Source organism: Dipodomys merriami, unplaced genomic scaffold (assembly GCF_024711535.1).
Source record: "Dipodomys merriami isolate MVZ:Mamm:240054 unplaced genomic scaffold, mDipMer1.0.p SCAF_29, whole genome shotgun sequence".
Classification (NCBI taxonomy): domain Eukaryota; kingdom Metazoa; phylum Chordata; class Mammalia; order Rodentia; family Heteromyidae; genus Dipodomys; species Dipodomys merriami.
In genome coordinates, this window is record NW_027204381.1 from 15,349,698 (window position 1) to 15,363,749 (window position 14,052).

The following is a 14,052-nucleotide window of genomic DNA, read 5'->3' on the forward strand; positions in this document are numbered from 1 at the left end:
GCTGGCTTTGAACCATAATCCTTAGATCTCAGCCTCCTGAGTAGCTAGGATTACAGGCATGAGTCACCAGTGGCCTGTGCTTTTTTTTTTTTTTTTTAAAGATACTAAGGATTGGACTCAGGGTCTTGTGCTTGCTACTTAGGCATCTACCACTTGAGCCTTCAGCTCCTTTTTATATTGGCTGTTTGCCAGGTAGGGTCTCACTTGCTGTGCTGTGATCCTCCTGTTGGCAATTTCCAGTATCTCTAGAGATGAGAGGCAGATGTAAACCTGCCCAGTCACTGAGTGAGATGACATCTCATAAACTTGTTTTTTTTTAATCTCATAAACTTTTATGCTCAGGGTGGTCTTGAACCCTGAATCAAGTAGCTAGATTACAGGCTTGAACCACTATGTTTGGCTATGCTTTTTCCATAGTTTTCCTTCCTTCCTTCCTTCCTTCCTTCCTTCCTTCCTTCCTTCCTTCCTTCCTTCCTTCCTTCCTTCCTTCCTCTTTCATTCTTGTATAGTAATAGGTTTTGAATTCAAAGCCTTATGCTTGCTTTGGCAGGTGAACTTTTATGCTCAGGCTGGTCTTGAACCCTGAATCAAGTAGCTAGATTATAGGCTTGAACCACTATGTTTGACTATGCTTTTTCCATAGTTTTCCTTCCTTCTTCCTTCCTTCCTTCCTTCCTTCTTCCTTTCATTCTTGTATGGTAATAGGTTTTGAATTCAAAGCCTTATGCTTGCTTTGGCAGGTGAACTTTTATGCTCAGGCTGGTCTTGAACCCTGAATCAAGTAGCTAGATTATAGGCTTGAACCACTATGTTTGACTATGCTTTTTCCATAGTTTTCCTTCCTTCTTCCTTCCTTCCTTCCTTCCTTCTTCCTTTCATTCTTGTATGGTAATAGGTTTTGAATTCAAAGCCTTATGCTTGCTTTGGCAGGTGAACTACACATTTTGCTTTAGCTCTCTTCAGGTATAATCTGGCAGTTTACACCTGGGCTGGCTAGACCGAACTGTGGTTCTCCTACTTAAGCTTCTCAAATAGATAGCTGAGCTGACAGGCTTGAAGCACTACGCCCAGCTTTTTTCATTGAGATCGGGGAGGGGGTGTTTCAAGAACTTTCTGCCTATGCTAGCCTTAAAACCACGATCCTCCTGATCCACATTTCCTAAATAGTCCATCCATTTTTCTAGAAGAAAAATATTTTATAGGTTTTGTGTGTGTGTGTGTGTGTGTGTGTGTGTGTGTGTGTGTGTGTGTGTGTGTGTGTGTGTGTGTGTGTGTGTGTGTGTGTGTGTGTGTGTGTGTGTGTGTGTGTGTGTGTGTGTGTGTGTACATCCTAGGCAGGACAGAAGGGTCTTGGTGGCCACTGCACATGACTCCTTGTGCAGTGGACTGATGAAGGTGGGTTTTCCCAGGCTATGAGGAAGGAGCAATATAGATTTCCTGAGAAAGTAAAGGCTGCCTGGTCCTCTTGCTGATTCTCTAGAACTGACTATATCTGGTTCTGTTTCAGCGTCAGAAACCTGGGGCTGACTTCCTGCGGGTCAGATGAGAAAGAGAGAACAGGGGAACCCTTCTTTCATGTTGAATTGTTGGTTTCCTCTGTGTTGGGGTCATCCAGCCACTGAGAGCATGCAGTAACTGGTATTGAATAAGCTCTTCCAAGCTTTGCACATTTGAAAGGGTATGAAGTCAAATAAATAGAATTTTACCCATTTCCCTCGCTTTAGCTTTTATCACATCTATCACCTTTTCTTTTCTAGGGCAGAATGTGGAGTGCAGTGGTATGCTTGATCTGGTCCCCATGTGGAGAGGGCTTGGGGATCTGGCCCAGTAAAGTGGGCTATTTTGAGGGAAACTGCCACTCAGGGCATCATTGTCTTTTACCAGGAGAAGCGCAAACACTTCCTAATTAGCCCTCTCCCTCAGCCTTCCATGCTGCAGGCAGAAATGATCCAAGAGCACGTTGGCTGTGCTACCAGACTGCATCTGAAGGACCTTTGATGAAATCCAGAATATTCCCTATGGCTCAGCCGGTCCCACATGACCGTTGCAACCTCTGTTTCCTCCTGTTTTACCTTTCTTCTCTCTCCTTTTTTTTTGTCGTTTGTGGGGCCTGAGCACTGTCCCTAAGCTCTTCAGCTCAAGGCTAGTGCTCGACCACTTGAGCCACAGCACTACTTCCAGCTTTTTCTGGTACTGAGGAATTGAACCCGGGGCCTCATGCATGCAAGGCAAACACTCTACCACTGAGCCACCTTCCCAGCCCTCTTCTCTCTTCTTGACCCTGGTGCCCTGGAGCTTTGAACTAAGGGCCTTATACTTGGTAGGCAGGCACTGTCCCACTTGAGCCATGCCCCCCAGCCAGGTCTTATGCTTTTGCTTGAGCTGGCCCAGAAAACAATCTTCCTACTTCTGCCATTTGAGTAGCTGGGATTACGCATGTACATCACCATGCTTGGCTTCTATTATTTCTTATTTATGTTGAATTTCTTTCACTTCCTCCTCCATAGTTCAGGATTCCAGACACACAATGTAAGTCACTTAAAAGTTTCTAATAGCCACATTGTAAAACAGAAACAACTGGGCTGGGAAGGTGGCTCAGTGGTAGAGTACTTGCCTTGTATGCATGAGGCCTTGGGTTCAATTCCTCAGCACTACATAAGCAGGAAAAAAAAAAGCTGGAAGTGGCTCTGTGGCTCAAGTGGAAGAGTGCTATCCTTGAGCTGAAGAGCTGAGGGACAGTGCCCAGGCCCAGAGTTCAGGCCCCATGACCAGACCCCCAGCCCCCCCCCAAAACAACAAAAAAACACAACTGAAATTAATTTTGCTAATATACTTTGTCTAACACAATACATCCAGAATATTATCACTCACCATGAGATCAAAATAAGTTATTGAGCTATTTGACATACTACTTTTATATCAAATGCAGTGTGATATTTTCTTGTATGTGTGTGTGTGCGCATGCCTGTGTGTGTGAGGCACTTAACACAGTGCAAACCCTACTACACAATTTCATTTCAGAGAAGTGATGTTTAAAGTGCTCAGTAGCCACCTGTGACTTGAGGTTCCGTGTTGGGTATAGATAGCACAGCTCTCCTAAGTTGCTGTCTGTCCTGTAAAACTTCTCACCTACCATTCCTTCTCCTGGATTTTCCCCTCTATACCATCCGTTGAAGCACTCTTCATCAATCAGGTCTCAGCTGAGGACTCACTCACTCTAGGAATCCATCCCTGAGCCTTCTAAGATGCCTATACTCCTGTATTTTGGAGATCAGAATCTCACAGACTTTCCTTCCCAGGCTGGTTTTGAGCCATAATCCTCAGATCTCAGCCTCCTGTCACTAGGATTACAGGTGTGAGCCACCGGTGCCTGGCTTAGAAGCATTCTTTTTGTTGTTGTTGTTGTTGTTGGTTGTGGGGCCTGAACTCTGGGTCTGAGCGCTGTCCCTCAGCTCTTCAGCTTAAGGCTAGCGCTCTACTACTTGAGCCATAGCACCACTTTCAGCTTTTTCTGCTTATGTGGTGCTGAGGAATCGAACCCAGAACCTCATGCATGCAAGGCAAGCGCTCTACCACTGAGCCACTTTCCCAGCCCAGTCCTGTATTGTTCTTATTATACCTCATTGTAATTTTTTTAACCTGCCTCTCTCGTGGAACATGGCTTTGTGAAGACAGACCTTCGAATGCTTTACTTGCCTCTTGCCTGTGTCATGTGTCAGACACCCAAGTCTGCGGCCTTTGTTTCCTGCTGAAGACTTCTTGGTCTGTTCTTTCCTTCAGATATTGTGGAAGGAAACCTGAAGTCCATCATGAGGCTGGTTCTTGCCTTGGCAGCTCATTTTAAACCTGGCTCTAACAGGACTGTGAGCCATGGACGAGATTCTAGAATGTCTCTGCAAAGTCACCAACCACACTGCGCCACTGCTGTGGCCCAGGGAGCAGCTGCTGCTCTGGCCGATGTGTGCCATGACATGTCACGGTCCGGACGGGATGTCTTTCGATACAGACAGAGGTAAGGGTGGATGGTGGGGATAAGAACTTGAACTTGACCTCTCGCTGGCTAGTTCTCTCAGGTAGCACAGGGGTATAGATGAAAAGACCTCCTCACCAGCCCCACACTACTGAAAAGAACACAGAATGGGGATAGGGGAGGACATATCAAAAGAGAAAAGTTCTTTAGAGATGTTTATTTTGCAGTTGTTAGCACAATGTAAAGGAGCCATGTATGTACCTTTTTTTTCTTTTTCTTTTTTTTTTTGCTCTGGTGCCTAGAATTTCAACATATACTTTGGCACAGTATGTTTTCTGCACTGGGAGATACGCAGTGGTCCACGTGTGGGAGGCTGTACCCTGGATTGTGTCCAGAAGGCCAGGCTGCCCTGTAGAGTCAGGGCAGGTTGCATGTCAGAGGTCGTCTGCCTGTGTGTAGGGAGAGCACAACCCGGGGTACTGCGGAGATTGTCTCTGTGTTCCTTCCCTCCTTAGCATAAGGTGCTTTTGAGTGAAGGTTTTGTCTTATGTGTTCCGAGTGGCTGGGTGTCAGTACTTGAAATTGACCTTCCCCCTTGCTGCATTCCCTGGCTCTAGGAACAGCAGCATGGATGAGGAGATCGAGAATCCATATTGGAGCGTGCGGGCGCTGGTGCAGCAGTATGAAGGACAGCAGAGGTCCCCGTCAGAGTCCAGCTGCTCCAGGTAAGCTTGGTTCTCTACCACCACTGTCTTGTCTGAAAGCTGCGTTCTTGGAGCTTTGTAGGGTTCTCAACTTTAAAGAACAACACAACACCAGTAAAGCAGGGGTGTCCCTGGAGTGTAGCTTAATGGTAGAGCTCTTGCCAAACGTGTGTCTGCTCTGGGTTCAGTCCCTAACCACATTGTGCAGGCGCAGGCGCACGAAAACACACACACACACACACACACACACACACACACACACACACACACACACACACACACACACACACACACACACACACACACACACACTTTCTTCCCTCAATTTGTGTTTGGCATGAAAGGATCAGACCTCAGCATCCCTGTGTAAGGTGCTGGTGAGCTGTCCGAGCCCCAGTGCCAATGCTCACCTGTCACCACACGGGGGCCCAGTGGTTGGCATCTGTATCTCATCAGCTGCCTGTGTCTAAGACAGCCAGTTCTACAGCATTGTCCTGTAACTAGGGTCTGAGACAGCTGTGTAAAGTTCATAACAAGAGGGGAAATGGTGCCGAGTTGTCTCAGCACCCGTGTTTCCATGTTCACTTACAGGTCTGAGAATTGTGGCAGATTAGGATGCATGTGAGCGGGCTAATGATGTTTATGACTGTAGTGGGGAGGTGGTGCACAGACTGGAACAGTACACTCTGCTCTAATAAAAGCCTGGTCAATGCCAAGTGTAGTGGCAGAAAAGGATTACTCTCCTATAAACACATCCCCAGATCACATCAGTTATTTTTTTTCCTAACTTGATTTTGGTGCTGAATCATAAGTAATTCATGCTTTGGTGACCTTTTCTTTCCTACCCCATCCCAGCATAGCCTGTTTCCCTTCAATCTAGTTGTTTTGTACATGTATTGTTATGTGTCTTTGTTTATTCTTCCTACTTCCCTCCCCCCAAATTGCCTATTGGTCTACTTTGATTTTAAAAAAAAACCTGCCTAATTTATTGAAGCCATATGGAACTTACGAGCATTTTAATATACTGGTAACTTGGTTCAACTTTTTATTTATAAAATGCACAAACATTTTAAAATGTTCAGTTCAGTGCCAGTTAGTACCTTCCATTAGGAAAGCTGTGTAATCATCCAGTTTAATGAATCTTATCTTCATCAGCCCCAAGGAAAACCTATATCCATTAAGCAATGGCGCCTTCTGAATGAGATTCTAAACCATTGCTTCCTTGATTGGTTGTTTGGATTATCACTTGGTACAGAATCCGGAGATGTTTCCTTGTATAAGGAAGTCTATTGCTTCCTGCCTGCCTGTAGGCCTTCTATGCACTCCCTGAGCATTCTCTCTACCCTGATGTTTGCCATTTTCTTGTAATGCTGGTCCTTCACTCCGCTCTCTGGGAGGCTCAATTAGCTCTCCTCTTGTTTGTCCCTGGAACCAGCGGAGGGGAGGGCTTGTCACAGCTACTGGAGACCCAGTAGGCTCTGCACAGCCACCCTTCTGTCCTGGGAGCCCACCTAAATGGCCCTGTGACCTCTCCTCCGTCCCCTCCCCGCCCTGGGAGGCTCCTGTTTGGGGTGGGGAGAGGCTCTGAAGATGATCTGAAAGCCAGCCCTGGTGTCCGTCCTCTTCCTCCGCGGCCGCAGGCGAGCCTAGGCACGGCTCTGCCCGCCTGTTGCTCCCTGAACCTCCGGCCAGCCTCTCCAGCACATCCCCACGAAACGATCCTAAGTTGGGGGGACCAGAGGCCCAGAAACGCCGGAGGGGAAGGGGAAGGCGAAGGGCGTTGGGGATTCTACTTTTTTTTTTTTCCTGGGGCGAGCCCGCGTCCCCGTCCCGTCGGCCTCCCCTGTCGGGAGCTGGGCCGGGCTCCCTGCGGCCCGACCTGCCCCCGGCCCGCGTCCTCGGGAACCCGGGAGGGCAGCCACGTTTCCACGCTGCGCCGACGGGACCACCAGCACCCGCTCGGGTTCTTCCACCCGCAGCCCCTCCCTCGCCCCTCCCCGGCCCGTCCAGGGGCTCAACTCCCCCTCCCCAGCCCAGTCTTCCTGCCCTCCCCCCCCCCGTCCCCCTCCATCTCGGGCTCACCTCTCCCCGTTACCCCCTCGCACCTATCCCGCCCCCCTCCCCACACCCCCGTCCCCACCCGCGCTTTTCGGGGGGGCTCCCTCCCCATCCTCCCCCCATCCCGGTCCCCCCACCCCGCCCCGCCCCGCCCCTACCTCTGCCCGGCGCCGCTGCGGGCGGTGACAGCCGGGGGAGGGCGGGGGCGCGGAGGGCGGGATTGAGGGGCGGCGCGGGGCGGTGCGGAGCGGGGTCGGCGCGCAGCCCGAGCCGCGGGAGCGTCGCGGGCCGGGCATGGGCTGAGACGCGGCCGCCCGCGGGGATGCCCGGCGCCGCGTGGCCGAGCCCGGGATGCGGCTGCTGGGGACCCGGCGCCGCCGGCGAGGGGAGGCCGGGCCTCGGCGGGGTCTGAGCCGCCGGCTAGCGCGCTCCGCACCCAGGGGCGTCCCGGTCCCCGGGGCCCCGCCATTGCCCCCCTTTCCTCCGGGGACCCCGGCGGGGGGCTTGTCCCCGAAGTCCTCGCTCGCGCCCCTCGGGGGGCTATGCCCGAGCTTGGGGGCGCTGTGACGCCCGGCCGCCCACCCCAGCCCCAGCCCGGGCGGCGCGCTCGCTGAAGCCGCGGAGGGGCGATGGGCGGGACGCAGGTCAAATGGTGAGCTCGGGGCGCGCGGGGGGCGCGGGGCGCGCGGGGGGCCGGGGCGCGGGGGGGGGGGCGCGGCACGCCGGGGAGAACGGGCTGCGGCCGGCCCCGCATCCGCGCTGGAAAATGCGGGGTTTTCGGAGCCAGCTGTAGGGGAAGGAGCGGCCCCCTCGCCCTGCCTCGGCACCGGATGGGATTTGCGGGGTGGGGTGGGGTGTCGCTTGCTTGGTAAATTGGGGTCGGAGAGCCATTAGATCGGTGGGAATTCAGCAGCGTCACCCCGGCCTGGGACCTCGGACAGGGTTAGGGTGTCGAAGTGGGCGACTGTTTGTGGACGAAATGGGACTCCTGAGCTCATCCGCGGGAGCCCGCGCCCTAAGATTAACTCGCGTGGAGATGCGCTTCTCCGGCCTGGGGCAGAGGACGCCACGTCCCTGGCCAGCAGGTACCCGGGGCTGCACCCCAGGGCTCTCCTCCCTGGAGCCCTCGGGCAGGCCACGTCTACTTCCCTGGCCTTACCTCTCTCTCTCTCTCTCTGTCTCTCTGTCTCTCTGTCTCTCTCTCTCTGGCCTCACCCGGGCAGCCTCCATTCAAGAAAGGAAAATGTTGTTTTCCTCTGGCGGTTCCGCCACTCCCCCATCGGGGCTGGGTACCCTGACTCCCGCCCCTTTCTGCCCTTGTATGGGAGACAGCCCTCCTCGGAGGAAGGAGGTGGAGCCGAGCATGCGTCCGTGCTTTTAGGAAAGCAGTTTTCCAGCACCCTAGATTGGCACACACACACATCCGCCCCCCCCCCGCCCCCCTTTGTCTGGCACCTACCTCCAGCGGTCCAGTCGAGTGCCGGCAGTGGAACCTGTAGTTCTCAGCACCTTGTCAGTTGAGAACGGCGTGTCTTCTTCTGCAAAGAGGAACAGCTGGTGTAGGCTTCTTCCTGCACCTGGATCCCATTTCAAACGTAAATGCTGAGCCTGAACAGTCACACATCTGTCTATTCTCTTTAAAAGGGCATGGGACCTTTAGCCCAGAGTTCTTCTAGCAGAGTTGGCTTGCAAGTCAGATTGCCTAAGCAGCGAGCGTTGGATGAAAAAGAGTTCTCATTTCAGAATACCATTTCCTAGTGACCCTCACCTCTTTGCCTACTTGAGTTGTAGATCGATCTAGACATGATAAAGCAACTTTAGTTCAAAATAGCCCAAACGACATTTTTCCCCCCTGTAGTTTCAAGAGGGATGAGAAGGTAATATGGATTGAGATCATTCCTAACAGAGCTCTTCCACTGTGGACTTTGAGCAGAAGGAGACACTAGTCCTCTGGTTTTGAAATCTCTGGCTCTTGTTTTTCACTTGTTTCTAGAAGATGAAACTTTCCTGCTCCTGGTTTTGAGGACTAGCCTGGGAGACTTTAGGGGCACATTAAGTGGGTCAGTGACTCCTAGACACTTTGACTGTTGTCTGGGTGATGGATTTGGTAAGAATTCCTAAGAGGGGCTGAGCCTGCAGCCCTGCAGCCCCTGAGATTGTTTGAGTGCGCATGTTCTCAAGGTGCAGTGCAAAGAGAAACCGCTCTTCAGATTCCCTTTCCCCAATAGCTGAAGCATTAGTCCCACGCTCCTATCTTGTCTTGTCCATTTGCTGCTGTTCTGGAGGTGTAAAGCCTGCTCCCCTGAAGATCTGGACTGTTCCTTCCAAGGCTGGCAGTTACAATAGAACTTAAGACTTTTTTCACAGCTTTCTGAGGGAAATTTGAAACTACTTTGTCAGAAATATAAATACTGCCGGGCGCTGGTGGCTCACGCCTGTAATCCTAGCTACTCAGGAGGCTGAGATCTGAGGATCGCGGTTCAAAGCCAGCCCGGGCAGGAAAAGACCGTGAGACTCCTATCTCCAATAAACCACCAGAAAACCGGAAGTGGCGCTGTAGCTCAAGTGGTAGAGCGCTCGCCTTGAGCTGAAGAGCTGAGGGACAGCGCCCAGGCCCAGAGTTCAAGCCCCACGACCGACAAAAAAAAAAAAAAAAAAAAAAAGAAATATAAATACTTCTTTGGTGAGAGTAAATCAAGGAAACTTTTTTTTAAACCACTCCGACATGTATTTCTCCTTTTGACCTACTACCCTTCTTACCATGTTCCAACTTAATTGTGGATAAGTCACTCCAAATCTTGCAACAGTGTATACTCTCCTGCAATTACTACCCCCAAATACCTTCTATGCAGTCCACTCCTGTGGGGTCAGTCTACATCTGATCTATGATTGCTCTACTGGTGGTTTTTGCGAGATCACCGTTTTTGGAAATGTCATTTCCTTCCAGCTACTAAGATATATACTGCACGGTGGTGGTAGAGGTAAAAAACAGCTAGCTCTCATGGCTCATGCCTTGTAATCCTAGCTACTCAGGAGGCTGAGATATGAGGATCAGGATTGGAAGCCAACCCTTGAGACTCATCTCCAATAAACTACCAAAAAACCTGAAGTGGAGCTGTGGCTCAAGGACATTGCCCAGGTAGGCCCTGAGGTCAAGCTCCAGGACCAGCACCAAAAAAATCCCAAAACTGACCCCCCCAAACAAAAAACTACCACCACCACCAACCAAAGTCCAAACAAAACTGAAAAGTTAAAAAAAAAAGTCAGATTGCCTGTCCTGATAATTTGTCAGTTAGTTATGCTTAACAGCAGCCTCGTTGTAGAATAGACTATGTAGGACTAGGTTGTTCATTCAATCAATGTACATTTCATTCATTCAACAAAGTTGTCTTCAACGAATATTCGTTTTTACTATGGGGTAGGTATGTTAGGCACTCAGAGTAAGAAAAATAAGAACGTCTCTGGGATAAATTTTGAAGTTTGGCTTCTAGACAACTGTTCATAATCATTGTTGCTCTTTTTTTTTTCTTTGACCACAGCCTGACTTCACCCAGTCCAATTCACAGTGCGAAGAGTGAATCCATTATAACCCAGGCGGAGGAGAAGGCAGAGTTTGTGATCATTCCCTCTGAAGGAATAGAGAACAGAACAGGTACTGTCTGTCTGCTGCCTGGGCTGGCTCAAGGAAAGGCCTCAGCTTTTGGAAAGTTTGGAGGTCTTGACAACCTACCTGCCTGTCTAAGCTCCCCGGTTTTGCGACCAAGCCAGATACTGGTGGTTCAAAATTATAATCTTAGTTATTCAGGGGCTGAGATTGGAAAATCTCAGTTTGACCAGTCTAGGCTGACAAGTCAGTGAAACTCTTATTTACAATTAACTAGCAGAAAGCCAGACCTAAAGATGGTAGAGTGCCACCTGAAATGAAAAAATCTGAGCAAGAATGTGAGGCCCTGAGTTCAAGCCCCAGTACTGGCCACATACAAACACCAAAATGACTCTTCTATCCATGTAGACAAGGATTTTGTGTAGCTTGCTGCTTGTGAATTAGGAAATGATATTGGGACAGATGACTGTCTCAATGCCTTAGTTGAGTAAACAATTTTTTATTATTCTGATTTACAATAATAATTTTGGTATTTTCCTACTTTAAATTGGGCTGGGAATATATAGTATGAACCAAGATGCTGTAAGAATGTTCAGCAGAGCACAGGTCTACGTGGGGTAGGGATTGAGGGACACAGAAAGGACTACAAAAAGGTTCTTTTGTTTAGACTTTTTGGTCTGTCTCACTTGTTTTAATTTTTCTCTTCTTTAAACATGAACTATGAAAGAAGCAAAGCACAAGAGTTAGACTGAGGGGCTGGGAAGGTGACTCAGTGGTAGAGCGCTTGCCTTGCATGCCTGAGGCCCTCGGTTTGATTCCTCAGCACCACATAAGCAAAGAGAAAAAAGCCGGAAGTGGCACTGTGGCTCAAATGGTAGAGCACTAGCCTTGAGCTGAAGAGCTGAGGGACAGCGCCCAGGCCCAGAGTTCAGGCCCCACGACTGGACCCAAAAAAAAAAAAAAAGAGTTAGACTGAATTTCATTCACCCATAAAGATTGTCATGAAACCAAATCCCTAGGAAGAAAAACTAGAATTCAGTTCTTCTAAAACTCTGCTTTAATTCAGCCCTGGCGTTAGTACCAAAGAAACTCTTAGGCCTTGGGGAGACGTGGAGGGAAGGAGAATATTTATTGAGTACTTTTTCTGGACTGGGTACCACCAAGCCCAACACATAAGTTATCTTTTTGAATCTTTACTACAACCTAGAGGAATTACTACATTCCCCTTTTCTCTCTTTTTTTTTTTTTTGGGTCCGGTCGTGGGGCCTGAACTCTGGACCTGGGCGCTGTCCCTCAGCTCTTCAGCTCAAGGCTAGCGTTCTACCACTTGAGCCACAGCACCACTTCTGGCTTTTTTCTTTTTGCTTATGTGGTGCTGAGGAATCAAACCCAGGGCCTCATGCATGCAAGGCAAGCTCTCTACCACCGAGCCACTTCCCAGCCCTACATTCCTCTTAAGAGTAAAAATAATGAGTTTTAAATGACTATGCATATAATTAGGATAAAATGGATGAGGACACCAGAGTGAGCCAAGAGGTCTTAAAAGTAGGGAAATAAGACTGGGTCTCAGTGGCTTATGCCTATATTCCTAGCTACTCAGGAGGCTGAGATCTGAGGATCTTGGCTCAAAGCCAGCCTGGGCAGGAAAGTCTAAGAAACTCCAATTAGCCGCAAAAACATTGGAAGTGGAGCTGGGGCTCAAGTGGTTGAGCACTAGCTTTGAGCACAAAAGCTCAAGGACAGCTCCCAGTCCCAGAGTTCAAGCTCCCTGACTGGCAGAAACAAAAAACAAAAACAAACTAAAGTAGTAAAATAAAACAAAACCCACTAACAGTACTAAATATTTTACTATTAATAGTATAACAGTTTAGTATTAACGGTACTAAATAGCTTTACTAGTTAGGTTCCAGTATGGCTCACAGTTATGTCGAAGAGGCTCCAATTATATGCAAAGAAGTCAAAGAAATATTGAAGAATGGTCTTGAATTGAATGCTCCAAATCAACAGGAATTTTATTTTACTTTATTTTATTTTGTTACATCTGACAGCCCCTCTCTTTGTTCCTGGTAACATTAGGCTCTGGGAGTTCTAGACAATTAAGCGTAGAACCTATATGTCCACATCAAGGCTCTCTTCACAAGGGTCCTGAGGTAACTGTCCCTCAGCCTGAGTGATTCCTCCTGGACTGGGTGTTAACAGCCAGTTCTTCATGCTTTGCAACCCCACCTGGTGGTGAGTTTGGTTTGTTTGTGCAGACAGGTTCAGAAGGCAGGTGACCTGAACCTGTGAAGTACTCTGAATGCTTTGGGCCGGCAAATCAGTGTTCTCCAACATGGACTACCCTCCCTCCTTTCCTTTTGTAGAGGAGACAGGCTCTCCCTTATGCCGAGACTGGCAGCCAGGGAGCCCTGCTGCCTATCTGGAAACCTCATGGGAAGAACAGCTGTTGGAACAACAAGAGCATTTGGAGAAAGAAATGGAGGAAGCAAAGAAAATGATATCAGGACTACAGGTAGCTCTTTCGCTTGCCATTTGTCCTCGGTGCACCAGCTGATTATTGTTTTTGCCGCTCATGCCAGCTGGAAAAGACCAGATTTTAGTTGTTTATGAAGTCAGAGTTGAAGGAGGGGGGTGGGCAGTTTATATTTCTAGAGGAGAAAAAATTCCTTCTGTGTGAGGGCTTTAAATGGACTTGTGGACTGTTTGCCCTAGTGCGGCTGTTAGGATTTCTGCAAGCTGCGGAGCCATTATGGACCCCTCATCAGCCCTTATTCTAACTCTGCCGCACAGGTGGGTTTCTCTTTCATGCGGCTACAGACCTGCAATTGCAGCTTTCAGCAAAGAATGGCACAGTGAATGCTCAGGAATTTTCTCCCGGGCATTCTGCGGTAGGAAAGGTGGAGGAGCCAGCCATGCTGCCAGGCTTCCACTCGAGTGTAGCCACAGGTTTTGGCTCACTCCTGGGCCTTGGTAAGTGGATGCCAGGGTATGAGGATCAGGTAGAAGAGGCTCTCCTGAGCAACAAAGCCCTTCAGTGTTTCCTATACCTGCAGTGTCAGCTCGGCAAATGTCCCCCAGAGACTGGCTGACCCACTTGACATACTGTCCACCCCTAATGCCCCCGGCAATCCTGTGCCTTTGTGCCACCGTCTGCATTTGGGGGGAGTCCTTGTCGTGTGCTGATGACCCTGGAATTGCCCAGGCGTATTCCTTTCTGTTTGTGCTGGGAACTGCACTGCTTTCTGAATTGTGAAATATTTATGGACACGTAAACAAAGCCCACATTATGTGTGTGGCTCTGGCAGCCGGCAGGCAATGGAGGGCGTGCTCCTAGTCAGCTAGCCACAGGGTGGGGACACAAAGAATTTCCAAAGGAAAAGGGGAGGGGGGAAGATTGGTAGTAAAACAATTTGCATAATGTATGCCCAGGAACCAAGAGAGGTTGGAGGAGTATATGCACTGCCTAACTAGTCCCAATGAAAGTTGTTGGTTTCTGCAACATTTGCTCTTTATTTTTAAGATCTCTGGCTTGAGAGGCCTTGTGGATCATTTAAATGCCCTTCCTGCATAAGGAATACTTGAACAGATTTGTTGTTGTTCTTCTGTGCTTTATTGGGAAGTAGTCCATGGAGAACATCTGGATTATACCCAAGTTTTCCTTGGGATAATTTGCATGATATAAACATGGATATCGGTCTGGCTTTCAGTTTGGTTTA

At 49.3% G+C, this 14,052-nt stretch overlaps 1 protein-coding gene across 4 annotated transcripts in view; it reads left to right on the forward strand.

Annotated features, from left to right (window-relative positions):
- Dixdc1 (DIX domain containing 1) overlaps positions 1-14,052 on the forward strand; it is a 71,873-nt gene that overhangs the window by 27,946 nt on the left and 29,875 nt on the right. For all 4 annotated transcript variants that reach the window (XM_070038425.1, XM_070038426.1, XM_070038428.1 and 1 more), the window contains 4 exons: positions 3,781-4,012; positions 4,588-4,695; positions 10,272-10,384; positions 12,700-12,848. In XM_070038425.1, the coding sequence (XP_069894526.1) occupies positions 3,781-4,012; positions 4,588-4,695; positions 10,272-10,384; positions 12,700-12,848 (602 nt within the window). The remainder of the gene's footprint in view (positions 1-3,780; positions 4,013-4,587; positions 4,696-10,271; positions 10,385-12,699; positions 12,849-14,052) is intronic.